The 26,787-nt window shown below is 46.0% G+C and overlaps 1 protein-coding gene across 1 annotated transcript in view; it reads right to left on the reverse strand.

Moving 5' to 3' along the window:
• Positions 1–26,787, reverse strand: part of MYO19 (myosin XIX) — a 450,559-nt gene that overhangs the window by 315,102 nt on the left and 108,670 nt on the right. Inside the window, exons 5-9 of the mRNA XM_063955000.1 lie at positions 22,483–22,615; positions 21,486–21,555; positions 21,096–21,198; positions 13,642–13,738; positions 9,792–9,868 (exon numbers count right to left, since the gene is read on the reverse strand). Of these exons, the coding sequence (XP_063811070.1) occupies positions 9,792–9,868; positions 13,642–13,738; positions 21,096–21,198; positions 21,486–21,555; positions 22,483–22,615 (480 nt within the window). The remainder of the gene's footprint in view (positions 1–9,791; positions 9,869–13,641; positions 13,739–21,095; positions 21,199–21,485; positions 21,556–22,482; positions 22,616–26,787) is intronic.

Below are 26,787 nucleotides of genomic sequence, written 5' to 3' on the forward strand. Positions count from 1 at the left end.
AGGAGGTCTGGGCGCGGATTAAGTAGAAGAGGATGCTCTATCGATAGACCCTGCAGGTCTGAGAACCAATGCCGTCTGGGCCACGCTGGAGCGACTAGAAGTAGTATTCCTCCTTCTAGTTTGTACTTCCGCAGTACCCTGGGCAGGAGAGAAACTGGAGGGAACACGTAGGGCAGCCGAAAGTTCCATGGAATTGCCAGTGTCCACGAACGCCGCTTGAGGATCCCTGGTTCTTGATCCGAAGACCGGAACTTTGTGACTGTGTCGAGACGCCATCAGGTCTACATCTGATAGGCCCCACTTGTTCACTAGGAGTTGAAAGACTTCCAGATGAAAACTCCACTCTCCAGCGTGCACGTCCTGACAAGTGAGGAAATCATCTTCCATTTGAAGACTCCTGGAATGAACACTGGTGATGTTGCTGGCAGATGGCGTTCCGCCCAACAAAGGATTTTTGACACTTCCATCATTGCCATGCGGCTTCGACTGCCACCTTGATGGTTTATGTATGCCACCGTGATGGCGTTGTCTTACTGTACTTGAACAGGACTGTTCTGTATCAGAAGCAAGGTGAGAGACAAAGCATTGAACACTGCCTGCAATTCCAGAATGTTTATTGGGAGGAAGGAGTCCTCCATTGTTCACCCACTGTGGAAAGTGTTGCTCCAACACCGCGCCCCAACCCCTCAGACTGGCATCCATAGTCAGTAGGACCCAGCTGGGGATCCAGTAGGGACGGCCCCTACTCAACTGCTGGTCCTGTAACCACCAGGTCAGCGACAGACGACCCTCCGGAGTCAAGGAGATCATGCGAGACCTGATCCGATGAGGCAGGCCGTCCCACTTGGAAAGGATTGACCTCTGCAGAGGGCGGCAATGAAAATAGTATTTTAATACCTACCGGTAAATCCTTTTCTCTTAGTCCGTAGAGGATGCTGGGGACACCATAAGAACCATGGGGTATAGACGGGATCCGCAGGAGACATGGGCACTTTAAGACTTTGAAAGGGGTGTGAACTGGCTCCTCCCTCTATGCCCCTCCTCCAGACTCCAGTTATAGGAACTGTGCCCAGGGAGACGGACCTTTCTAGGAAAAGGATTTATTGTTAAATAAGGTGAGACACATACCAGCTCGCACCTCAAACACGCCGTACAACATGGCATTTAACAGAACTCCAGTCAACGGCATGAACAACGTCAGCAACAGGCTGACTATAACATAACACAACCCATGTGTAAACATAACTTTTAACTGCAGATAGAGTCCGCACTGAGACGGGCGCCCAGCATCCTCTACGGACTAAGAGAAAAGGATTTACCGGTAGGTATTAAAATCCAATATTTCTCATATGTCCTAGAGGATGCTGGGGACACCATAAGAACCATGGGGTTTATATCAAAGCTCTAGAACGGGCAAGAGAGTGCGGATGACTCTGCAGCACCGATTGAGCAAACATGAGGTCCTCATCAGCCAGGGTATCAAACTTGTAAAATTTCGCAAAAGTGTTTGAACCCGACCAAGTAGCTGCTCGGCAAAGTTGTAATGCCAAGACCCTCTGGGCAGATGATTTCTGGTAGAGTGGGCCTTCACTGATTTCGATAACGGCAATCCAGCCGTAGAATGAGCATGGTAAATCGTATTACAGAGCCAGCGCGCAATAGTCTGCTTGGAAGCAGACGTCCCAATCTTGTTGGCAGCATACAGGACAAACAGAGCTTCCGTTTTCCTAAGTTGAGCCGTTCTGGTGACATAAATCTTTAAGGCCCTGACAACATCGAGAGATTTTGACTCCGCGAAGGCGTCAGTAGCCACCGGTACCACAATAGGCTGGTTCATGTGGAACGATGAAACCACCTTCGGCAGAAATTGTTGACGAGTCCCCAACTCCGCTCTATCTTCATGGAAGATTAAATAAGGACTCTTGTGAGACAAGACCGCTAACTCAGACACCCGCCTTGCGGATGCTAAAGCCAATAGCATGACCACTTTCCAAGTGAGAAATTTCAACTCTACCTTCTGTAAAGGTTCAAACCAATGTGATTGAAGGAAATGCAACACCACGTTAAGATCCCATGGTGCCACCGGGGGCACAAATGGAGGTTGGATGTGCAAAACTCCTTTCACGAAAGTCTGAACTTCTGGAAGGGAGGCCAATTGTTTTTGAAAGAAAACCGATAAGGCCGAAATTTGTACTTTAATCGAGCCTAACTTTAGGCCCGCATCAACACCTGCTTGCTGGAAATGCAGAAAACGCCCTAGCTGAAATTCTTCCATAGGAGCCTTCTTGGATTCCCACCAAGACACATATTTTCTCCAAATATGGTGATAATGTTTAGACGTTACTCCTTTTCTAGCCTGAAGAACTGTGGGAATAACTTCACTGAGAATACCCTTTCGGGCTAGGATCCGGCGTTCAACCGCCAAGCCGTCAAACGTAGCCGCGGTAAGTCGTGATACACACACGGCCCCTGCTGCAACAGATCCTCTCGTAGAGGAATAGGCCAGGGATCTCTTATGAGTAATTCCTGAAGATCTGGATACCAAGCCTTCCTTGGCCAGTCCGGAACAATGAGGATTGCCTGAACCTTTGTTCTTCTTATAATCTTTAGCACCTTTGGAATGAGTGGAAGCGGAGGGAACACGTACACCGACTGAAACACCCATGGTGTCACCAGCGCGTCCACTGCTATTGCTTGAGGGTCCCTCAACCTGGAACAATATCTCTGAAGTTTCTTGTTGAGGCGAGACGCCATCATGTCTATTTGAGGAATTCCCCAAAGACTTGTCACTTCTGTGAAGACCTCTTGATGAAGACCCCACTCTCCTGGATGGAGATCGTGTCTGCTGAGGAAGTCTGCCTCCCAGTTGTCCACTCCTGGAATGAAGATTGCTGACAGAGCACTTGTATGTCTTTCCACCCAGCGGAGAACTTTTGCGGTCTCTGCTATTGCCGCTCTGCTCTTTGTTCCGCCCTGGCGGTTTATGTGCGCTACTGCTGTTATATTGTCCGACTGTATTAGGACAGGCAGGTTGCGAAGAAGACGTTCCGCTTGAAGAAGGCCGTTGTAAATGGCCCTTAACTCCAGGACGTTTATGTGTAGACAAAATTCCTGACTTGACCATTTTCCCTGGAAGGTTTCCCCCTGTGTGACTGCTCCCCAGCCTCGGAGACTCGCATCTGTGGTTACTAGGATCCAGTCCTGGATCCCGAACCTGCGTCCCTCTAGGACAGGCATTCCCAACCACGGTCCTCAAGGCACACTAACAGTGCAGGTTTTAGTGATATCCAGGCTTCAGCACCGGTGACTTAATTAGTAGCTCAGTTATTTTGATTTAACCATCTCGCTAAAACCTGCACTGTTGGTGTGCCTTGAGGACCGTGGTTGGGAATGCCTGCTCTAGGAGGTGAGAGCTGTGCAGCCACCACAGGAGTGAGATTCTGGTCTTGGAGGACAGGGTTATTTTCCAGTGCATGTGCAGATGGGATCCGGACCACTTGTCCAATAGGTCCCACTGAAACACTCTGACATGGAATCTGCAAAACTGAATGGCCTCGTAGGCCGCCACCATCTTCCCCAGCAATCGAGTGCATTGATGAATGGATACTCTCGCTGGTTTCAGAATTTGTTTGACCAAACTCTGAATTTCCAGAGCCTACTCTTCTAGAAGAAAAACTCTCTGTAATTCCGTGTCAGAATCATTCCCAAAAACAACAGCCGCTTCGTCAGATTCAACTGAGACTTCGGCAAAATTAGAATCCAACCATGTTGTTGCAGATCTGTCAGGGAGAGCGCAATGTCCTGCTCCAGCCTGTCTTTGGATCTCGCCTTTATCAGGAGATCGTCCAGGTAAGGGATAATTGTGACTCCTTGCTTGCGAAGGAGAACCATCATTTCTGTCATTACCTTGGTGAAAATCCTCGGAGAAAATCCTTGGAGCCGTGGATAGACCAAACGGCAACGTCTGAAACTGGTAATGACAATCCTGAATAGCAAACCTCAGGTAAGCCTGATGCGGAGGATATATGGGGACGTGTAAGTAGGCATCCTTTATGTTGACCGACACCATGAAATCCCCTTCCTCCAGACTGGAGATCACTGCTCAGAGAGATTCCATATTGAATTTGAATTTTCTTAGGTAAAGATTGAGGGACTTTAGGTTCAGAATTGGTCTGACCGAGCCGTCCGGTTTCGGGACCACAAACAGGCTTGAATAAAAGCCTTCTCCCTGTTGTGACAGGGGAACCCTGACAATGACTTGATTCAGACACAACTTTTGTATTGTATCGCATACTACCTCTCTGTTCGGAAGAGAAGCTGGTAAGGCTGATTTGAAAAAACGTTAAGGGGGAACGTCTTGAAACTCCAGTTTGTACCCCTGGGACACTATTTCTAAAATCCATGGGTCTAGGGCCGAACGAGCCCAGAATTGACTGAAGAGCTTGAGACGTGCCCCCACCGGTGCGGACTCCCGCAGAGGAGACCCAGCGTCATGCGGTGGATTTGGCAGAAGCCGGGGAGGACTTCTGCTCCTGGGAACCTGCCACGGCCAGAGATCTTTTACATTTTCCTCTTCCTCTATTAGCAAGGAAGGAATAACCTCGGCCTTTTCTGTATTTATTGGACCGAAAGGACTGCATCTTCAAGTGGTGAGCTTTCTTTTGTTGTGGAGGGACATAAGGCAAAAATGATGACTTACCCGCGGTAGCCGTAGATACCAGATCAGCAAGACCTTCACCAAACAATACACCACCTTTATACGGTAGAGACTCCATAGCTTTCTTAGAGTCAGCATCAGCATTCCATTGATGAATCCACAATGCCCTCCTAGCTGAGACTGCCATGGCATTGGCCCTTGATCCCAAAAGGCCAATATCTCTCGCCGCTTCCTTTAGGTAGGCTGCAGCATCCCTGATATAACCCAGCGTTAAAAGGATGCTATCCCTATCTAGGGTATCTATATCAGATGACAAGTTATCTGCCCACTTTTCGATAGCACTACTCACCCACGCAGATGCAATAGTTGGTCTGAGTAGTGTACTTGTGGTGACGTAAATGGATTTTAACGTATTTTCCGGTCTACGATCCACAGGATCCTTAAGGGCTGCCATGTCAGGAGACGGTAAAGCCACCTTTTTAGACAACCGTGATAGAGCCTTGTCCACAATGGGAGGGGACTCCCACTTTTCTCTATCCCCAGAGGGAAGGGATACGCCATTTGAATCCTTTTGGGAATCAGAAACTTTTTGTCAGGATTTTCCCACATTTTTTCAAATTCAGTTCAGTTCATGAAGGGATGCCAGGAGACTGTGAATACACGGGATGCCAGGAGACTGTGAGTACATGAGAAATACTAGAGACACTGTGGACTGTGAAGGCACTTTGCAATAGGATTGTTCAGTAGTGGATATTGCACCATAGCAGGATGCACTTGAACAGGGAATGCAGGGTTGCAGGATTGCACTGTGGTAGAGTATGTAACATACCAGGATAACACGATTGTACTTTAGCAGGATCACAGGATAGCACTGTGGTAGAGTATGCAACGTAGCAGGATAACAGGACTGCACTGTAGCTGGATCACAGGATAGCACTGTGGTAGAGTGTGCTACATACCAGGATAACAGGATTGTACTTTAGCAGGATCACAGGATTGCACTGTAGCTGGATCAGAGGATAGCACTGTGGAACCCGGCAGCTCTATGGATGATTCAGCAGCAGAGACCAGCATAACCAGGACCAGGAACTGAGACAACCTTGACACGATGAACTGGCAGCAGGGAGCCTGTGTGGCTGGCCTAAGTAGTGAGTTCAGGTGCTGCTCACAGCTGTGGTAACAGCTGATAATCAAGCTGCAGATACAGAGCAGAGTGCTGAGCACCAGAGCAGAGAGCGCCACTCCAGGCATGGAGGAGAAACTGCATGGATCGTGACAGATTCCATCTTGAACTTGAACACCTTTAGGTAGGGGTTCAGAGATTTTAGATTCAGAATGGGCCTTACCGAACCGTCCAGTTTCAGTACTACAAACAGGTTGGAGTAATAACCCTTTCCTCATTGTTGTAGTGGCACTGGAACAATGACCGGGCAAGCTTTTGAATGGGCTGTTGCAGCGTAGCTCGTGTATCCTCCAAAACTGGTAAGCCTGATTTGAAAAAGTGTTGGGGAGGAGCGCTGTCAAACTCCAGCTTGTAGCCCTGAGAGATGAGATCCTTTACCAGGTATCCTGGCAGGAGCATTCCCAGATGCGGCTGAAGTGACGCTGTCGAGCTCCCACCTCGAGATCCCCTCGGAATGGGCACCATCATGCTGAGGCTTTCGTGGAAGCTGGACTGGTGCTTGGTTCCTGTGAACAGGCGGCAGCGGCTGGTTTTCTTGTCTTACCTCTTGTGCCTTGTGCAGCATTCGAGGCACCTCTGACTCTTGATTTGAACCTGTTAGTCCGAAAGGACTGGGGAGACGGCCCCAGGTAGGAACACGGAGCTGTAAATGTGGATTTGCCTGCAGTGACTTTAGAAATCCACGCATCTAGCTCAACCCCAAATAACTATTCCCCTGAGAAAGGAACAGCCTCCACATTGCACATGGAATCTGGGTCCGCAATCCACTGACGTAGCCACAATGTTCTGCGCACTGACACTGCCATGGTAGTAGTGCTAGCATTGATAGTGCCTATTTCCTTAAGGGAATCACACAAGACACATGCAGTTGAATGTGTTTAAGGAGGGCCACTGTAATGACCAGGGGCATATCCCCCACAAGGCCTGCTTGAATCTGAGTAACCCAGGTATGGATGGCATGTGTCATCCAGCAACCCGCTATCACAGGTCTCTGTGATACGCCAGCCGCTGTGTAAATAGACTTCCGTGTAGTTTCTAACTTCCTATCCCCAGGGTCTTTTAACTGAAAGGAGCCAGGAGCTGGCATCACCGTCTTTTTTGAAAGGTGGGAAACTGAACCGTCCACTGCCGGGGGCTCTTCCCAGCATTTCCTACAGTCAGGTGGAAATGGGAAAGTGTGCAGAAACTCTTAAAGTAACCTGATCTTTTTTATCAGGATTTTTCCAGGCTTGCTTAAATACGTCATCTAATTCTGGTGAATGAGGGAAAGTGACATTGAGCTTTGTCTGAGCTAGGAAGAATGATTGCAGGGCAACCGCATCTTCCATAGGGATTTTTAGTATATCCCGGATAGCAAGGATGAGAGTCTCAATACCTTGTGCAGGAGTGGAATCCTCTGCATTAGGCTCTAATTCCTCCCCCACTTCCTGAACTTCCTCTTCAGATTTTGAGAGTATATCAGCTAGCCCTGACGCAGGGAGAGTGGGCTGTTTATCATCTACTTTAGCAGATAGGTCTGCAAGAGTTTGTTGCATTTGTTGTGTTGTCTGTTTTGTGGCAGAGAGCAGAGAAGCTATGTCTGCCATCATAGTTTTCATTGCGCCCAGCCAGGATGGCTCATGACTCTCCCCCCCCCCCAGCCTCCTCACTAATTTGAGAGTATTGACTGCATTGTTCACAAGATAGAGAACCAGTGGATGATGGGGAGTATCTGGTGTTTGACTATGTTTACAGTACAAGGTATGTCAGCAAGCCTGCCCTTTACTGTATGTGAGGAAAATACCAAGGCAGAGAGGGACAGCAAACCCAGCCTGTCAGACTCAGAAAGACTGAAGCCTAAAATATATATATATACATATATATATATATATATATATATATATATATATAGATATATATATATTATCTTGAGTAGTTTTCTGTGCCTAGTCACAACATGATTTATTAGCATAAACCCTTCAGCTATTGTTTTCAACTGCAATACAATACAGAGAACAATACAGCAGGAGATTAAGTCATTACAGCAGGGGATTAAGTCTGACTGGCCAGTCACAGTTAATCCTATTAACCGTCAAGATAAATGTGGATACATCTGTGTGTGTATATATATCTCTCTCTATATATATATATATCGCTATATATATCTCTATATATCCCAGTAAAGACCGGATTGTTGTCCTTTCCAGGACAGATTACAGTGTACAATAGCGGCTCTCCCCCTGTTTTACACCCCAGTACCAGTTTCCCAGTGCATCCGGGGTGCTGGAGGAGCTGCGTGTCCTTTCTGCAGCAGCGTTGGGCAGAGGAAGGCGCCAAAATGCCGCTGGTCCCGCTCTGAGGAAGCTCCGCCCCCGTAATAGCACCAGAGCTTAAACTGATATTTATACTGCCAAAAGTCTCCTGACAGTGTAAACTAAAACAGCAGCCTGCTAGTTTCACAGTCCGCTGCCAGTAGGGTCCCGTATGCCGCCCCCACGATCGTGCCGCACAGAGAACCGGTAGATCCCCCTAGTGGGGCCTCCGGTTTGTACTCACCACTCTTCCACCTTCAGGCTATTTTTTAGGGGTGTGCGGCGTGCTGCGATTGAGACCGCCATGGCACAGTGCCCCGCGGTGCAACAACCTCTCAGGACAGTGGTTCTGCAGCAGGGAAGCGGCTCTGAAACCTCGCAAGGCCGGTGACTGCCCCCCCTTAACTCCCATGGTGCAGGTATACTGTTGCCAAAATGGTATACCGAAAATAATAACGTTTATATAAACTGAACAAAAAATCCTCTGGAAGCTCCAGAGTGTACATCCTCTCCTGAGGGCACATTTTTCTAAATTGGCTGTAGGAAGGGGCATAGAGGGGAGGAGCCAGCACACCCAGATGAAGAAATTTAAAGTGTACCGGCTCCTTTGGATTCCTTCTACACCCCATCGTGTTAAGTGAACCCCAGTATCCCTTATGGATGTTCGAGAAATAATGTTTAGATTTTACATTTTTTAGACACTAAAAAAGACACAAATTTGGTACAATAGTAGAGCTACTGCAACTCTCAAAGCTCCCCTGGCAGTCACAGCATTGCTAACCAGCTTGGGCTACCCCCAGCACCACTGATGTCACTCCAGTAGTGAAGAATAAAGTAGTGTCATCTTAAAGTATTACAACCTGGAAATGACAAATCAGACTATAGAACTTGTGCATGACATGTTGCAGACAATCAGTAATAACAGCTCTAAGGTATGCTGGGGTGCTGAAAGTGAGTTAAGCCAAGAACAACTGCAGTGATTTACTAAGGCAGGTGCCTTGGGAGAGGTGCACTGTGGGACTTGGCTGAGAAAAGGAACATTGACAGACAGACAGAATAACAGGTCACAGAGGAATCAGATGAGATCCTTTAAGATAATTATATCCCTTTTTACATTGCCAACCTGGGTTCAACCCAAGCCACTGAATACGGGTTTCAAGCAGTGTTGCAGCGGCTTGAAATTTTATTTAGACTGCAGGACGGACCCAGGTTATTGCTGGGGCTTCCCTCTGCCAGTGCTTGGAGATGACAACAGGGTTAGGCTGCAAGAGGGGACGGTTATATTGAACGCCTGAATGCTGCTGATTTCAAACGCCAGGATATCAATACTATCCCCTTAATATTACACTGCCATAATATAAATATGAATCCAGTATATAAACTGTATTATTACTGTGCTTCTTCTATTCAGCATTCCTTTGAAATATTAGTATTTTATACAGACGCAAACTAGAAAAATGAAAAAAAATTAAATTAACTTAAAAAGTTCAGCGCATTGCAAAAACGTGCATAGCTTGTGGATTTGTGCTCCTCCGTGACCAAACCAATACAATTTTTTAAATTCCAGATTCCACGGAAACACACTTTGGTGTTTTAACGGGTGTCAGAAAATAAAACGGAATATTAAATATTTTAGTGAAGATATTTATAAAGCACTCACCTTGAACATGTTATTCTGTGTTGATTTTTCGATACCCAAGTGCAACATGGCATCTTTAGTAACGTCAAAGCAATCCTCTAAAGAAAATAAAGCATGATGCACTTATCTGATTTGCTGCACATCTACCTGAAGTTAAAAGGACTACGCTCTCAGTTTAGCTAGTCTGGTCCAGTTTCATAACCAGCAAGTGTCAGGATTTACAGATTTTAATTTATTGTATTATTCACTGTCTTATTAAATATGAGCATTACTGTGCTCTCTCTTTTTGTACTCTGCTTTTTTCTCTAATCTTTAGGGGCTGGCTATACCCTCTTTTTGAGAGAGAAGCATTGAGCTTGGTCTCCAATATCCAAGGTTGTTTTGGGCACCTTTTTCGATATTGTTTTCGTTTCATGGTTTGGGATTAGTAATTTATGTTAGGATTAGTATAAAGGCCTCATTTATTATTACTGTTATTTTACTTTGTGATTTCTGTAATAAGGGCAGTTTGTTTGAAAAAAGAAACCTGCGTTTCCATTTGTAATGTATATATATATATATATTCTATTTGACTTCTATGACAAATAATTCAGTCCTCTCTTGGATGTCAGGGGTCTAAATTATAAAATTAGCCATGTCTCTTAGACACTTGAAACAAGGATAGTTTATTAGACATACAGTATGGTTGTGTATGAAATACCAGCAATCAGGACTATTTCTACCCTACCCTCACCTCTCCCACCCGTAGCCTATCCCTTGCATTCCCCTCTTGCAGCAAAACCCTAATCCTGACCTCCCCCACCCCTGCAGTCTAATCCTAACCCTCCCCTTAGTGCCTAACCCCAACCTCAGTACTTACCACCGATTCTGACCGTCGGGATCCTGCTGTCAGTCTTCTGACTGTCGGGATCCCGACTGTTGGTATTTTAACAGCATCCCTAGACATATACCAAAGAATGAACAATATTCTATCATGCATCCTTTACTGCAAACACAACAAGTGTCTCTGCTTTTCATATTGTCCAAAATGACATCACTGTGGCACCATAACTTAGTGATCAAGTACCAATTCAAATTATTTATGGTTCATGTGATAGACTAAACAATAGCTGGTGGCTGCCTATCATAAAATATATGGACAAACAGAAGTGCAACCACATAACTGACCCTAAGCACAATTTACTTACTTTAATAATTTTTGATAACATTTTCAATAAGAAACTTTTGTCACAGGAATGCTGTAAACAAACGGCTCTAGTGCACAATGATTTATAAAAAGTTTGGGAAGCACTGCTTTAAGCCGTTAAAATGTTACGCAAACCAATCAAGACGATTCTCTCTCTGATATTAGCAATCAATATTTTGCATGAGTCTGCCTTTATGGTTTAGTCTTTGGAGTGGTCTATAATTTGCATCAGTGATTTTATTATAGTAATGAATGCATACAGATTATTGACATTTGACACAACAAGCTGATAAAATGGGTTTTCTAAACCTAACTCTTTTTTCTTCTCTCCAAAATTACATAAAATGTTCACAAAGTTATTTGCATAAGGAAGGCTTCCATCCTCAATGTCTAATGTGCAGATCATACTTATCTCTACAGCTGGTAGAGACCTATATTATCCCGATTCCTACAGACCAATTTCTTCATTATCTACTGATGTGAAAGTTTTGGTGAAAATTCTTGCTCTGAGATTGAGCAAGGTCATAGCTAATACTATTCACCTCCCAAAAAAATGCAGGAAATTCTGCTCTAACAAACGACAATTATTACAATTATCACAAGACTGATACCTATTTGTGGTGATATCCCTTGATGCCTCCTGGGATTTTGATCCAATGAAGTGGTCATATATTTTGGATGTCTAAAACCCTTTTGGGATGTGTCAGATTTCCTAAAATGGGTAAGATTGTTGTACTCTGCAATAATCTGCATCAATAGATACACTTGGGAGAGGGATACTCGGTCAGTCCGGTCACTGACTACCTCCTTTCTTGCTTCATCTACACTTATTGGACTTTTGCAATGTTTGATTTTAAGATCATTTGGATGAAACTACATATGTCCTCTCCAATGGGCCACTAACATATGCTTCATATATTGCCCATATTTGTCCATGGTTAGGTAGACCACAAAACAACTAGGGAAAGAACCCCCATTCGTAACACAGAAGTACTGTACACAGAAAACAACATTTAATAATGCTTAAGTAAGGTATAGACTGAAATACTCCTCTCAGGTGTAATGAGAAATCTCAAACTGTCAGAGATAGAAGGAGCAGACTTTTAGATGAGGAATGGAATGAAAGTTGGTGGGAAGTGTGAGAGCCCAGAAGTCGCATTTAATGGTCAGACTTCTCAGGTTTGAGGTTACCATAAAGATAAAAAAGGGGCAGACAAGATAGGCCAACTGGTTCTTTTAAGCCATCAAATTCTATGTTTGCACAGTTTAAAGTATGGAGAAAGGCGAATGCACAGCCTGATTAATAGCAGTCATCTATCACATTCATTATTAATTTTATTGTTTATTGTATTCTATTTATGTGTACATACTTTTGTCACTGCTGTATTTTGCTTTCTATGCTAATAGTTATTAATTTCCCAGAGGTGGATGGCGACTTTATATATTCTCCCTGAATGTATTTTTGGGGATTAACACTAATTTTGTGCATCTTTATCATTACAAAGTCTTTATATACACTAGCTATCAGAAAGTAGCTTCTATTGCACAGTAGCCTAAAAAAAAAACAGTTTCTAAGTAGGTAATTAACTTTATCTCATCTCTATGTGAAATCAAGGGCCTAATTCAGACCTGACCCCAGTAGCAAAATCTTTCTCTAATGGGCAAAACCATGTGCACTGCAGGGGAGGCAGATATAACATGTGCAGAGAGCATTAGATTTGAGTGGGTTATTTTGTTTCTGTGCAGAGTAAATACTGGCTGCTTTATTTTTACACTGCAATTTAATTTCAGTTTAGACACACCGCACCCAAATCTAACTCTCTCTGCACATGTTATATCTGCCCCCCCTGCACTGCACATGGGTGGTCATTCCGAGTTGTTCGCTCTGTATTTTTTTCTCGCAACGGAGCGATAAGTCGCTAATGCGCATGCGCAATGTCCGCACTGCGACTGCGCCAAGTAAATTTGCTATGCAGTTAGGTATTTTACTCACGGCATTACGAGGTTTTTTCTTCGTTCTGGTGATCGTAATGTGATTGACAGGAAGTGGGTGTTTCTGGGCGGAAACAGGCCGTTTTATGGGTGTGTGCGAAAAAACGCTACCGTTTCTGGGAAAAACGCGGGAGTGGCTGGAGAAACGGAGGAGTGTCTGGACGAACGCTGGGTGTGTTTGTGACGTCAAACCAGGAACGACATGCACTGAACTGATCGCAGATGCAGAGTAAGTCTGGAGCTACTCAGAAACTGCTAAGAACTGTCTATTCGCAATTTTGAGAATCTTTCGTTCGCAATTTTACTATGCTAAGATTCACTCCCAGTAGGCGGCGGCTTAGCGTGTGCAAAGCTGCTAAAAGCAGCTTGCGAGCGAACAACTCGGAATGAGGGCCATGGTTTTGGCCGTAGAGAAAAATGTTGCTGCTGCGATCAGGTCTAAATTAGGCCCTAATTTTATACAGGGTATGAAGATAGTGCCTGTATGTTGTCTCCTATCTAGAATGCTGAAGAAATGCGGCTACAGCTCTTCATGCATTAAGTTGGTAGCTGCAATTCAATATCCAGTAACAAAGCTCTGTGACCTGTATCTGATTTTATATTGTACTTTTTCTATCCACTGAAGCTAGGTTTATTGGATTTTAGTACATTTTGGATACAACTGCCAAGTCTGCACTGTAATTCAGCACTTACCCTCAAGCTTTTTCTCAGAATTTGGAAGCCAGCAGAACTTTGCATTTTCTGGAAGATTCCATTCTTCTCTTTCATGTAGTGAGGCACCTTTAAAAATCTGAAATGAAAATTCTATTGGAGACACTGTGGTCTAGAATATACTTTAATTCACATATTCTGGTTGTGTCCGAAAATTAAGTTGCTATGGAATGAAGTCTTGGACTTGATTAAGCAGGTTACAGATGTCTCTCTTCCACTGCTTCCTGCAACTGTCTTTTTACATCACTTTCCTCCCTCCCTGCACGGGGTTAATAAATACGTTATAGGACATATACTGATCACTACCAGGGCTGTCCTGGCTCGATATTGGAAAAGGACTGATCCTCCAAAGCTAGCAAAGATATCTTATGCCCAGCGGAGCTATGAAAAGAAAACAATAGGATTTCTCCACTGAGCAAATGGTTACTCTGGTCGACTTATTGCACTACTCATATTGCTTCGCGCAACGCCCTGAACTAGGGAAGATGTGATTACCTTTTTCTATGTCTCCAATGTTTTTTGTGATACTATCCCTGAGTGTTAGTCTGACTTTCAAGAATGTTTTTTTATTTTTTCTCTTTAACCACTATATAAACCATCCTTGCGAGGCAGATGCTACTTTCCCATGGATTTATAGGTGTGAATCTGCAGAGCATGTGCATACTCAATCACAGTATATTTATTGACTAATCGATACACTTACAATTTGTATCTGTTATTTCCCTTTCTCTTTCTTTTCTCCTCTCCCCCTATTGTTTACTTTTATATCACTACAGATTGGATATTACTATGTGGTTTATTATATGTATGTCTATAATGACTTGGAAATTCTGTAATGTGAAACTAACTTTTCTTCAATAAAAATACTTTAATAAAAAAAAAAAAGAATAGGATTTTGGTACCTGCCGATAAATCATATTCTCGTAGTCCGTAGACCTGGGTCCACATTAGTATCATGGGGTATAGACGGGTCCACCAGGAGCCATTGGCACTTTAAGAGTTTGAGAGTTTGGGCTGGCTCCTCCCTCTATGCCCCTCCTACCAGACTCAGTCTAGAAACTGTGCCCGAGGAGACAACATACTTCAACAGAAGGATTATACACAGATAGTGGTGAGAGTCATACTAGCCAACTAGCTTGAACGACTCAGCAACAGCTGAAACATTACTTAACAAGTAACACTGCAGTACTCAACTAAAACAAAGTTGTACTGAACCAAATAACATTTGCAGGAAAACGAAGCGCTGGGCGGGCGCCCAGCATCTTCTACGGACTACGAGAAAAGTATTTACCGGTAGGTACCAAAATCCTATTTTCTCTTACGTCCTAGAGGATGCTGGGGTCCACATTAGTACCATGGGGATGTACCAAAGCTCCCAGAACGGGAGGGAGAGCGCGGAGGCTCCTGCAGAACTGATTAACTGAACTTCAGATCATCAGAGGCCAAAGTACCGAACTTGTAAAACTTTGCAAACGTGTTCAACCCAGACCAAGTTGCAGCTTGGCAAAGTTGCACTGCCGAGACACCCCGGGCAGCCGCCCAGGAAGAACCGACCTTACGAGCAGAGTGGGCCTTAATAGGCCTGCCGTAGAGTAATCGTGCTGGATAGTGAACCTGATCCAGCGAGAGATCGTCTGCTTAGAAGCAGGACACCCAATTTTCTTGGGATCATATAGGACAAACAGAGTCCGACTTTCTGTGGCGAGAAGTTCTCTTCACATATATCTTCAGAGCATTTACGACATCTAAGGACTTTGATGTAATTGAGGAGTCAGTAGCCATTGGCACCACAATAGGTTGGTTGATATGAAATGCCGACACAACCTTTGGAAGAAACTGCTGACGTGTCCGGAGCTCAGCTCTATCTTCGTGGAAGATCAAGTAAGGGCTTTTACAGGATAAAGCCCCCAAGTCTGACACACGTCTAGCAGAAGCCAAGGCTAACAAAGTGACCACCTTCCATATAAGAAATTTGACCTCAACCTCCTGTAGATGCTCAAGCCAATCCGACTGGAGGAACTGCAACACCACGTTAAGGTCCCAAGGCGGCACAAAGGGAAGTTGGATGTGCAGAACTCCCTTCAAAAAAAGTCTGAACCTCAGGGAGAGCAGCAAATTGTTTCTGAATTGGATAGGGCTGAAATCTGGACCTTCACAGATCCCAACCTATCCACTCTTGCTTGCAGGAAGAGGAGGAAATGTCCCAGTTGAAACTCCACCATAGGAAACTTCTTGGACTCACACCAAGAGACATATTTCTTCCAAATACGATGGTAATGTTTAGACGTTACCCCTTTCCTATCCTGTATGAGGGTAGGAATAACCATCTTCGGAATGCCTTTCCGAACAAGAATCAGGCGCAAAACTTCCATGCCGTCAAACGTAGCCGCGGTATCTCTTGATAGGCGAACGGCCCCTGCTGCAGCAGGTCCTCCTGAAGAGGAAGAGGCTTCGGCTCTTCTTGCAGTAGATTCAGAAGGTCCGCGTGCCAAGCCCTTCTTGGCCAGTCTGGGGCAATGAGGATCGCTTGAACCCTTGTTCTTCTAATGAGCTTTAGGATTCTTGGGATGAGTGGGAGTGGTGGAAACATGTACACTGACTTGAACACCCATGGAGACACCAGGGCGTCCATTGCCACTGTCTGTGGGTCCCTCGACCTTGAACAATAATGCCAAACCTTCTTGTTGAGACAAGAGGCCATCATGTCTATTTGGGGTATGCCCCAAAGATCTGTTATTTCCTTGAACACCTCCGTATGGAGTCCCCACTCTCCTGGATGGAGATCGTGTCTGCTGAGGAAGTCTGCTTCCCAGTTGTCTACTCCCGGAATGAAGATGGCTGACAGCGCTAACGCGTGTTTTTCTGTCCAGCGGAGTATTATTGTCACCTCTGACATTGCCGCTCTGCTCTTCTTTCCGCCTGGTCAGTTTATGTAATCCACTGTTGTTATGTTGTCCAACTGCACTTGAATGGCCCAATTTCTCAGAAGAGGGGCCATCTGAAGAAGACCACTATAGATGGCTCTTAGTTCCAGGATGTTGATGGGCAGGCCGGCTTCCAGGCTTCACCACCGTCCTTGGAAGGTTACTCCTTGAGTGACTGTTCCCCAACCCCGGAGGCTCGCATCCGTGGTTAGAAGGATCCAGTCCTAAATCCCGAACCTGCGGCTTTCCAGAAGGTGAGGCAATTGAAGCCACCAGAGGAGTGAAATCCTTGCCCTTGGTGACAGACGAATTCTCTGGTGCATGTGGAGGTGAGATTCCGACCACTTGTCCAGGAGATCCAGTTGGAAGGTCAGAGTGTGGAACCTCCCGTACTGGAGAGCCTCGTAAGAGGCCACCATCTTCCCCAGAAGGTGAATGCATTAATGAACCGACACCCGGGGTGGCTTCAGGACATCCCAGACCATAGCTTGTATCACCAACGCCTTTTCTTGCGGAAGAAAGGCCCTCTGCACTTTCGTATCCAGGATCATTCCCAGAAAGACAACCTCTGGGTTGGTTCCTAATGGACTGCAGTAGCATCTCCTTGGACGATGCCTTTATCAGCAGATCGTCCAGATATGGAATGATGTTCACACCTTGCTTGCGGAGGAGAATCATCATTTCCGCCATCACCTTGGGTAAACACTCTCGGTGCTGTGAAGAGGCCGAATGGTAGGGCCTGGAACTGGAAATGACAGTACAGCAATACGAAGCGGAGATAAGCCTGACGCGGCAGCCAGATCAGAATGTGGAAGTACGCATCCTTGATATCCAGTGATACCAGGAATTCCCCTTCTTCCAGACCTGATATCACCGCCCTGAGAGGCTCCATCTTGAACTTGAACTCCTTTAGAAGGGGGTTCAATGATTTTAGGTTCAGAATGGGCCTGACCGAACCACCCGGATTCGGTACCACGAAAAGGTTTGAATAGTAAGCTTTGGTCTGCATGTGAGGTGGCACTGGCACAACGACCTGTGCCTCCACCAGCTTTTGGACAGCGTCTTGTAATACTGTGTTTTCCTCCAACTGAGTTGGTAAGCCTGACATGAAAAAGCGATGAGGAGGGAGACTTTGAAATTCCAGCCTGTATCCCTGAGACACAATATCTATCACCCAGGGATCCAGGCCGGACGATACCCAGACATGACTGAAGTGTCTGAGTCTCGCTCCCACTGGCCCCACCACCGGTGTGCAGTCCACCGTCATGCGGAGGACTTAGGTGTACCCGAAGTAGGCTTTTGTTCCTGGAAACCTGCAGTGGCAGGCTTCTTGGACTTAACCCGACCTCCCCTACAGAAGGTATTGGATGTTCTGGCCTTTCTAGGCTTGTTAGGCCGAAAGGACTACGTTGCAGCTGGAGAGAAAGATTTCTTTGGAGCAGGTGCTGCTGAGGGAAGAAACTGAGACATACGGAGATATCCACGCGTCTAGAGCTTATCCAAAGAGAGCCTGACCTGTATAGGGTAGGGACTCCACACTTCTTCTGGATTCCGCGTCGGACGATCACTGGCGCAGCCACAGTCCCTGACGAGCTGAAACAGACATGGAAGATATTCCCGCAGCCATGGAACCCAGGTCTTTCATGGATTCTACCATAAAACCTGCTGAATCATGTATGTTGCGTAAATACAATGCAACGTCATCCCTATACATTGTATCCAAATCCTCAAGTAAGGTAGCCGACCACTTTACTGTTGCCTTTGCAATCCATGCACTAGCAATAGTGGGACGTAATATGGCCCCTGAAGCAGTATACATTGATTTAAGCGTGTTATCAATTTTCCTATCAGCTGGCTCCTTTAAGGCGGTAGATCCTGGAACAAGCAGAACCACCTTCTTTGAGAGTCTGGACACAGAGGCGTCAACAATCGGTGGGTTTTCCCATTTTTTCCTATCCTCCTCAGGGAAAGGAAATGCCACCTGGACCCTTTTAGGGACCTGGAATTTTTTTCTCAGGGTTTTCCCATGCTTTTTCAAATATAGCATTCCATTCCTTTGACGCAGGGAAGGTTAGCAAGGCTTTTTTATTTTCAGTGAAAAAAGCCTCATCCTGCTCAGGTGTGGTATCATTAACATTTAACACATCTCTGATAGCCTCCATCAACAATTGCACCCCCTTTGCAAGAGATGCGGACCCCGTAACACATCCCCATCACCATCTGTAGTGTCAGAATCTGTATTCGTGTCATCATGTGTATTGTGGGGGTATATAGCGGGGTGTCCTGAGGTAACAGAAACAGGCCACACTGCCATAGAGCTCTGTAATACCTGGGTTGCAGATTCATTACTTGCAACCCTGTCAGAAATCTGAGAAATCCACGATTTGATAGAGGAAAACCACTCTGGTTCCCTTGCTGGTATCTGTGCTAAACCAGTGCTATCCTGATTACATGGAATGGGATCTTCCTGGGAGGATAAATCCTCTGGAGCATATGACACAAGGGGGCAGATGTATGATGGGGCGCTATGTGCATTCAGCAAATAGCGCACGCTAACTGCTGCTGGTACCGCATCATCACGATGTATGATGCGGCACTTTAACGAATTTACATTGTGCATGGTCCCGCTTCGTCCTGAGCGCTGTGCCTATACCTTTTTGCTGCCTCCCTGATGTATTAACGGCGGGACTGTCACTCACCGCTCGTTAAGTCTCCTCCATCGCTTCGCCAGGTCAGGGCTGGCGCTACAGCACTGCAGGTACTAAAAAGTGGGTGTTTTTTTTTTTTAGGTAATTTAAAAATAAAAACTTTATTGTTCGTGGACAATAGTCCCGCCCACGCCTCCTCCTCTATGACCTTCCTAACACATCCGGCGCTGGCGAGCGCATGCGCCTCCGGCCGCCAGCGGCACGAGCCGGGCGAAGGGCAAAAGGGCGCATGCGCAGACAGCCAGCAGCAGCGATACCAGCCCAGCCGATGTGGAAGGTGCGCTATCGCTGAACAGGTAAGATAACGCACTCCCACATCGGCAGGGGCCTGAATAATACATTGTGGCGGCGGGTGCGGGCGTATCACCACGATAATGTGGTGATACGCCCCCAGACACATAACGTCCGTTAGGACGTTTTTCATACATTACCCCCAAGGTCCCTGGACATAGCTAAAGGAGACCACCAAACACTCCACACACACAAAGGTGGGGGCAGACAGAGTTTCCCCCCAAGAAAGGCAAGAGAGACAAAGAAATCGGAGCCAACCCATACACAGCGCTTTTAGCAAAGGGAGATCCCTTGTCAGTGCAGACTGTGTCCCTTAATAGGAGACACACTCGTTTCACAGCCTCCCCTCCCTTCCAAAACCCCCTGGTACCGTGTACTGATAGCTGGAGTTGCTGTGGAGGGACCTGTTATTCCATCCAGCACTGTGCAGGCAGGAAAATGGCGCTGGAACGCTGCTGGGTCCGCTCTGAGGAGAAGCTCCGCCCTCTTAATGGCGCTGTCTTCCCGCTCTTCAGAATCTATACTGGCCTGAGGTAAAACTTGCTGGCTGAGATCCGCGTACCGCGACAGACTTGATGACCAGCGTGTGGGTAAGCGCTGGCTCAGGACGCCCCTCACAGCGCCGCACCATGTGCCTCTGAACCTTCACAGGAGCGCAGTTAATACTGCGCTCCCTCCCCGTTGCCGCCACCTTCACACCGGCCCTCCGCTTGCTAGGGGGGTTTGGTGTCTCACTCACCAATCTTCAGCACTGGAAAGGGTTGGCGGCATGCTGCTGGGGCGAGCGGTCCCCTGTGGCGGAGAACGATCCGACCCCTCTGGAGCTCAGTGTAAAGTCAGCGGAGACAGTGGCTCAGACCCCGCAGGGTGGACACTGCTCCCTCCCTCAGTCCCTCGTTGCAGGCAGGCTGTTGCCAACAGCCTCCTGTAAAAAAAATAAACTCTAAAAATAACTTTAACCAGAAGAGCTCAGTAGAGCTCCCCTAGATGTGACCGGCTCCTCCGGGCACGTTTTCTAAACGGAGTCTGGTAGGAAGGGCATAGAGGGAGGAGCCAGCCCACACTCTCAAACTTTTAAAGTGCCAATGGCTCCTGGTGGACCCGTCTATACCCCATAGTACTAATGTGGACCCCAGCATCCTCTAGGACGTAAGAGAAAAACTGAAATGAAATACATTATTCTATTTAATGTGGAGATCCTTTAGATTCCACATATTGGGTGGTATTTAAATGATATGGCTAATCTCCTTTCTAAAGTAATCCCCGTTATCGCGCCCATAGTAATCAGGTTTAGCTGTGTAAAGGGTTGGGTGCCTTGCTACCCCGGGGTAGCGAGCTGAAATGATGATACCACCCCCGTTAGCAGAAACAGAACGGGAGTGGAAGGAGGCGGAAAGAATTGAATATCACCCGAAGAGTCTCAAATTCCATGCATCAATATCATTAGATGTTCCATATTCCACTTTATAATTAAGATAGTTGGATATGTTGGAAAATGCATTTGGGGACTAACCTGGTAAAAGATATGGAAGTTCCTTTCTGAAGAGTTTTGATGCACTACACGTGTATTCTCTAGGAGGTAAGTCTGGATAGAAGCACCCATTATCTGCTGAGTTCTATGATTGCACAGAAAATAAATACAGAATATTCACCATGCTATAGCTTTTGGAGATAATTGCAAATATCTAAATTTAAAATACAAAAATCTATACACATGACTATAGATTTTTGTGTATCTGAAACATTTTTGGAGAATACAAATACAATTTCCCTATTCCCAATTTTCCTTAAGCACTAAAAAAAAAATATAATGTACACGTGTTTCTCATAAGACCTATACTGCATGTTAAAAAAAACAAACTTATATTTATATTATTATATAAAATAGCTGTACTTAAATTACCTGCTTAACTGGAGTTGAATATATTTTCCAAATCGGCTGCTGTTGTTGTTCCTTAATGTACAAGCATTACCTGGATGAACCCATGAGAATGAAACACAGTTTTCATGATAGCTTTAATACAATGGGAGGGAGAGTTGGAGCTAAAAACATGTAGGGAGAGTGAAGAGACAGAGAGAGAAGGCGCCAGAGAATGCAAGAGAGTGAGAGGAGAAGAAACAAAAGATGGGAGAGAGAGAGATGGAGATAGAGAGAAGAGAGGAAAGAAAGATTTAGAGAAATATAGAGGGGTTCAAAAAATAAATGGGAGGAAGGGGTATAGAGAGAAAAAGAAATGAGTGTAAGAATTATTTACATGCTTTTATAAATTCTGAGCCATTTTTGTCATTACTTATTTGATTTCACTACAGTAATTTTCCTCTAAAATAGGTCTTGATTATACCGTAACCACGGACAACCACTGTCTGCAGTTTTTTAGATGTACACATTTTCTGGGTGTAATGCAAAATTTACTAAAAACAAACCAAGTTTGAAGCTCGCTATACGAGTCAGTTCTCGCTGATAACATTAAAACTGCATTCAGATGGTATTTATTTTATTTCAAATTAATAATCTATAAAAAAAATAAAAAAAAATTGCTAATACAGTAGTTGAAAGATGACCAAAACAAAGTATCCCAAAATGAAAAATGTTATCCTATTTTAAATTACTGACCTACAGCACAATATTATTTTCTACGTTAGAATTAATTCTCATAATCTATACTTATTATATTTTACAAGTTAACATTTATTAAAGAGAAGTACTAAAAATAAAAAAATGCATTCAAATCAAATTCAGTAAACATCTGAAAACAATGTTAGCGACCTGCTTAGGGCACAGGCTCTGCAGCAATAGGAATTTTTTAAATTATTATTATAAACAGTTTCATATATAGCACAGCAAATTCTGCTGCGCTTTACAATTAGAAAATGTTTCCAAATACGAAGTGCTTATTTACCAAATGCTTCCATAACTGGATTAGAATATAGAACTCTACTCTCTATTCGCTCCACTGTTAAGTCAGAACTTTCCGAGCAGCTGGTTGCAGCAACTGTCGCATAAAAATTCATTAAACATCGAGATGTCCATGTCTAAAAAAGAAGAAAATAAAAATCCGAACAATGCAGATCCTTTTTTGTATATTATTTTAAAAACCCCACAAGACTCAATAAGGGTAAAAAAAGGATTTTGGTTAACTACCGGTAAGTCCTTTTCTCGTAGTCCGTAGAGGATGCTGGGGTCCATATTAGTACCATGGGTTATAGACGGGTCCGCCATGAGCCATTGGCACTTTAAGAGTTTAATAGTGTGGGCTGGCTCCTCCCTCTATGCCCCTCCTACCAGACTCAGTATAGAAACTGTGCCCGAGGAGACGACATTCTTCGAGAGAAGGAATTACACAGATAGGGGCGAGATTCATACCAGCTCACACAACAAGCAAATCCGGCCAACATGACGGAAAAACTCAGCAACAGCTGAAACAGTAAACACAGAACTTACCTAGGAACCAGGCAGTACTGAACTATAAAACCAAAACAGGAAAATGCAGCACTGGGCGGGCACCCAGCATCCTCTACGGACTACGAGAAAAGGATTAACCAGTAGGTAACCAAAATCCTATTTTTTCTAATGTCCTAGAAGATGCTGGGGTCCATATTAGTACCATGGGTATGTACCAAACCTCCCAGTACGGGAGGAAGAGCGCGAGGCTCCTGCAACACTGCTTGACCAAACTTGAAGTTTTCAGAGGCCAAAGTATCGAACTTGTAAAACTTGGCAAACGTGTTCGACCCGTGGAATAAGCACTTTTTCTATGACGAGCCGTCCTCTTCACGTAAATCTTCAAAGTCCTCACTACATCCAAGGCCTTTGAAGTAATTGAGGAGTCAGTAGCCACTGGCACCACAATAGGTTGGTTGATATGAAAAGCCGATACAACCTTAGGCAAGAACTGTGGACGAGTCCTAAGTTCCGCCCTGTCTTCATGGAAAATCAAATAGGGGATTTTACAAGACAAAGCTCCCAATTCCGACACGCGCCAAGCAGAAGCCGAGGCCAACAAGGTGACCGCCTTCCACGTGAGAAACTTCAGATCAGCCTCCTGTAGAGGCTCAAACCAAGCAGATTGCAGGAACTGCAACACCACGGTGCCATATGAGCCACAAAGGGAGGCTGGATGTGCAGAACCCCTTTCAGAAAGGTCTGAACCTCAGGAAGAACAGTCAATTGTTTTTGGAAGAGGATGGACAAAGCAGAGATCTGGACCTTGATGGAGCCCAATCTCAGTGCCATATCCACCACTGCTTGCAGGAAAAGGAGAAAACGTCTAAGTTGAAACTCTACCGCAGGAAACTTCTTGGCCTCACACCAAGAAACATATTTCTTTCAAATGCGATGGTAATGTTTAGATGTTATCCCTTTCCTAGCCTGTATCAGGGTAGGAATGACCTCCCTCGAAATACCTTTCCGAGCTAAGATCTGGAGTTCAACCGCCATGCTGTCAAACGTAGCCGCGGTAAGTCTTGATAAGCAAACGGCCCCTGCAGGAGCAGATCCTCCCGAAAGAGGCAAAGGCCGTGGATATTCCAGCAGAAGATCCGCGTACCAAGCCCTCCTTGGCCAGTCCGGAGCAATGAGGTTTGACAGAACCTTTGTTCTTCTCACGAGTTGAAGAACCTTTGGTATCAGAGGAAGTGGAGGGAACACATATACGGACTTGAACACCCACGGCGTTACCAGTGCATCCACCGCCACTGCCTGTGGGTCTCTTGACCTGGAACAGTACCTCCGTAACTTCTTGTTGAGGCGGGAGGCCATCATGTCTATGTGAGGAACCCCCCACCAACCGGTTACCTCCTCGAACACCTCCAGATGGAGGCCCAACTCCCCTGGATGGAGATTGTGTCTGCTGAGGAAGTCTGCTTCCCAGCTGTCTACGCCCGGAATGAAGATTGCCGACATCGCAACTGCGTGCCTTTCTGCCCAGACGAGGATTTTTGACACCTCAGACATGGCAGCCATACCCTTCGTTCCGCCTTGTCGGTTTATGTAGGCCACTGTGGTCACGTTGTCCAATTGCACCTGAACAGCCCGATCCTGTAGAAGGTGTGCCGCTTGCAGAAGGGCGTTGTACACGGCCCTGAGTTCCAGGATGTTTATTGGTAGAAGTGATTTATGATCCGACCATTGTCCCTGAAAGGTTTCCCCCAGAGCGACTGCTCCCCAACCTCTTAGACTTGCATCTGTGGTTAAAAAGATCCAGTCTTAAATTATGAACCTTCGCCCCTCCAGAAGGTGCGGAAGTTGTAGCCACCAGAGGAGTGAAATCCTGGCTTTCGGAGAAAGGCGTATCCTCTTGTGCATGTGTAGGTGAGAGCCCGACCACGGGTCCAAGAGGTCTGGCTGAAAAGGTCGAGCAAGAAACCTGCCGTACTGCAGAGCCTCATAGGCAGCAACCATCTTCCTCAGAAGGCGTATATGCATTGATGAACCGATACCCGGGTAGGCTTTAGGACATCCCGGACCATTGTTTGAATCACTAGCGCTTTCTTCACCGGGAGAAATACCCTCTGCACTTCCGTGTCGAGGATCATTCCCAGGAAAGACAGCCGCCTTGTCGGCTCCAGATGAGACTTTGGAAGGTTCAGGATCCAACCGTGCTTCCTGAGCAGCTGTGTCGTGAGCGCGATGGACCGCAACAACCTCTCCCTCGACGATGCCTTGATCAGGAGATCGTCCAGATATGGAATTATGTTCACCCCCTGTTTGCAGAGGAGAACCATCATCTCCGCCATCACCTTGGAGAAGATCCTTGGTGCTGTGGATAGGCCAAACGGCAGCGCCTGGAACTGATAGTGATCGTCCAACAGTGCAAACCTGAGATATGCTTGATGCGGCGACCAAATGGGAATGTGGAGGTAAGCATCCTTGATGTCCAGAGACACCAGGAACTCCCCCTCCGTCAGTCCTGAGATGACAGCTCTCACAGATTCCATTTTGAATTTGAATTCCCTGAGATAAGGGTTCAAGGAGTTTAAGTTTAGAATAGGCCGTACCGATCCATCCTGTTTTGGTACCACAAAAAGGTTCGAATAATAACCCTTGTTCCACTGTTGAAGTGGAACTGGAACAATGACCTCTGACACCACCAATTTTCTGATGGCCTCCAGAAGAATTGTCCTGTCTGCCAGCAGAGCTGGCAAGCCTGACTTGAAGAAACGGTGAGGCGGGGGATCTTGAAACGCCAGTCTGTACCCTCTGGACACTATATCCAGGACCCAGGGGTCCAGACCCGACGACACCCAGACTTGGCTGAACTGCCGGAGTCTTGCCCCACCTGACCCTCCTCCAGGCCTAGCTGTCCACCGTCATGTGGAGGACTTAGGGGTATCAGAAGCGGGCTACTGGGTCTGGGAACCTGCGGGAGCAGGTTTCGTTCCTTTGGCACGACCACCTCAGAAGAAGGTGTTCGAAGGCTTGTTTTTTCTAGGCCTCGCGGGCCGAAAGGACTGTGACGTGGCTGATGAAAAAGGCTTCTTCTTAGCCAGTGCAGCTGAGGGGAGAAAAGGAGACTTACCGTAGCTGTGGCTATCCATGCATCCAGCGCCTCCCCAAAGAGAGCCTGACCTTTATATGGTAGGCCCTCCACACTCTTCCTGTAGACCAGTGGTGCAGCCAGAGACCCCTACGAGCCGAGACGGACATGGAGGAGATCGCCGCAGCCATGGAACCCAGGTCCTTTATGGAATCCACCAGGAACCCTGCAGAATCTTGAATAATAAATCAAAGTCACCTTTATCCAGCGTAGTTGATTCCTCCTGCAGAGTGATTGACCACCTGGCAATAGCTTTAGCAATCCAAGCACAGGCTATAGTAGGCCGCAATATAGCCCCTGAAGCCATGTAAATGGATTTCAGTGTAGCATCCACCTTGCGATCTGCCGGGTCCTTTAACGCGGTAGATGCCGGGACCGGTAATACCACCTGTTTGGACAGCCTGGAGACAGAGGCGTCGACTATCGGTGGGGACTCCCATTTCTTTCTATCTTCCTCAGGCAAGGGAAAAGCAACCAAGACTCTCTTGGGGATCTGGAATTTCTTTTCCGGAGATTCCCAGGCTTTTTCAAAGATAGTATTCAATTCTTTGGACGCCGGGAAGGTGAGGGGGGTCTTCTTATTATCTGTAAAGAAGGCCTTCTCCACCTGCTCCAGGGCTGTGTCCGAAATGTGTAAAACATCCCTAACAGCCTCAATCATCAACTGCA

The sequence above is a fragment of the Pseudophryne corroboree genome, chromosome 2 (assembly GCF_028390025.1).
Source record: "Pseudophryne corroboree isolate aPseCor3 chromosome 2, aPseCor3.hap2, whole genome shotgun sequence".
Lineage (NCBI taxonomy): Eukaryota > Metazoa > Chordata > Amphibia > Anura > Myobatrachidae > Pseudophryne > Pseudophryne corroboree.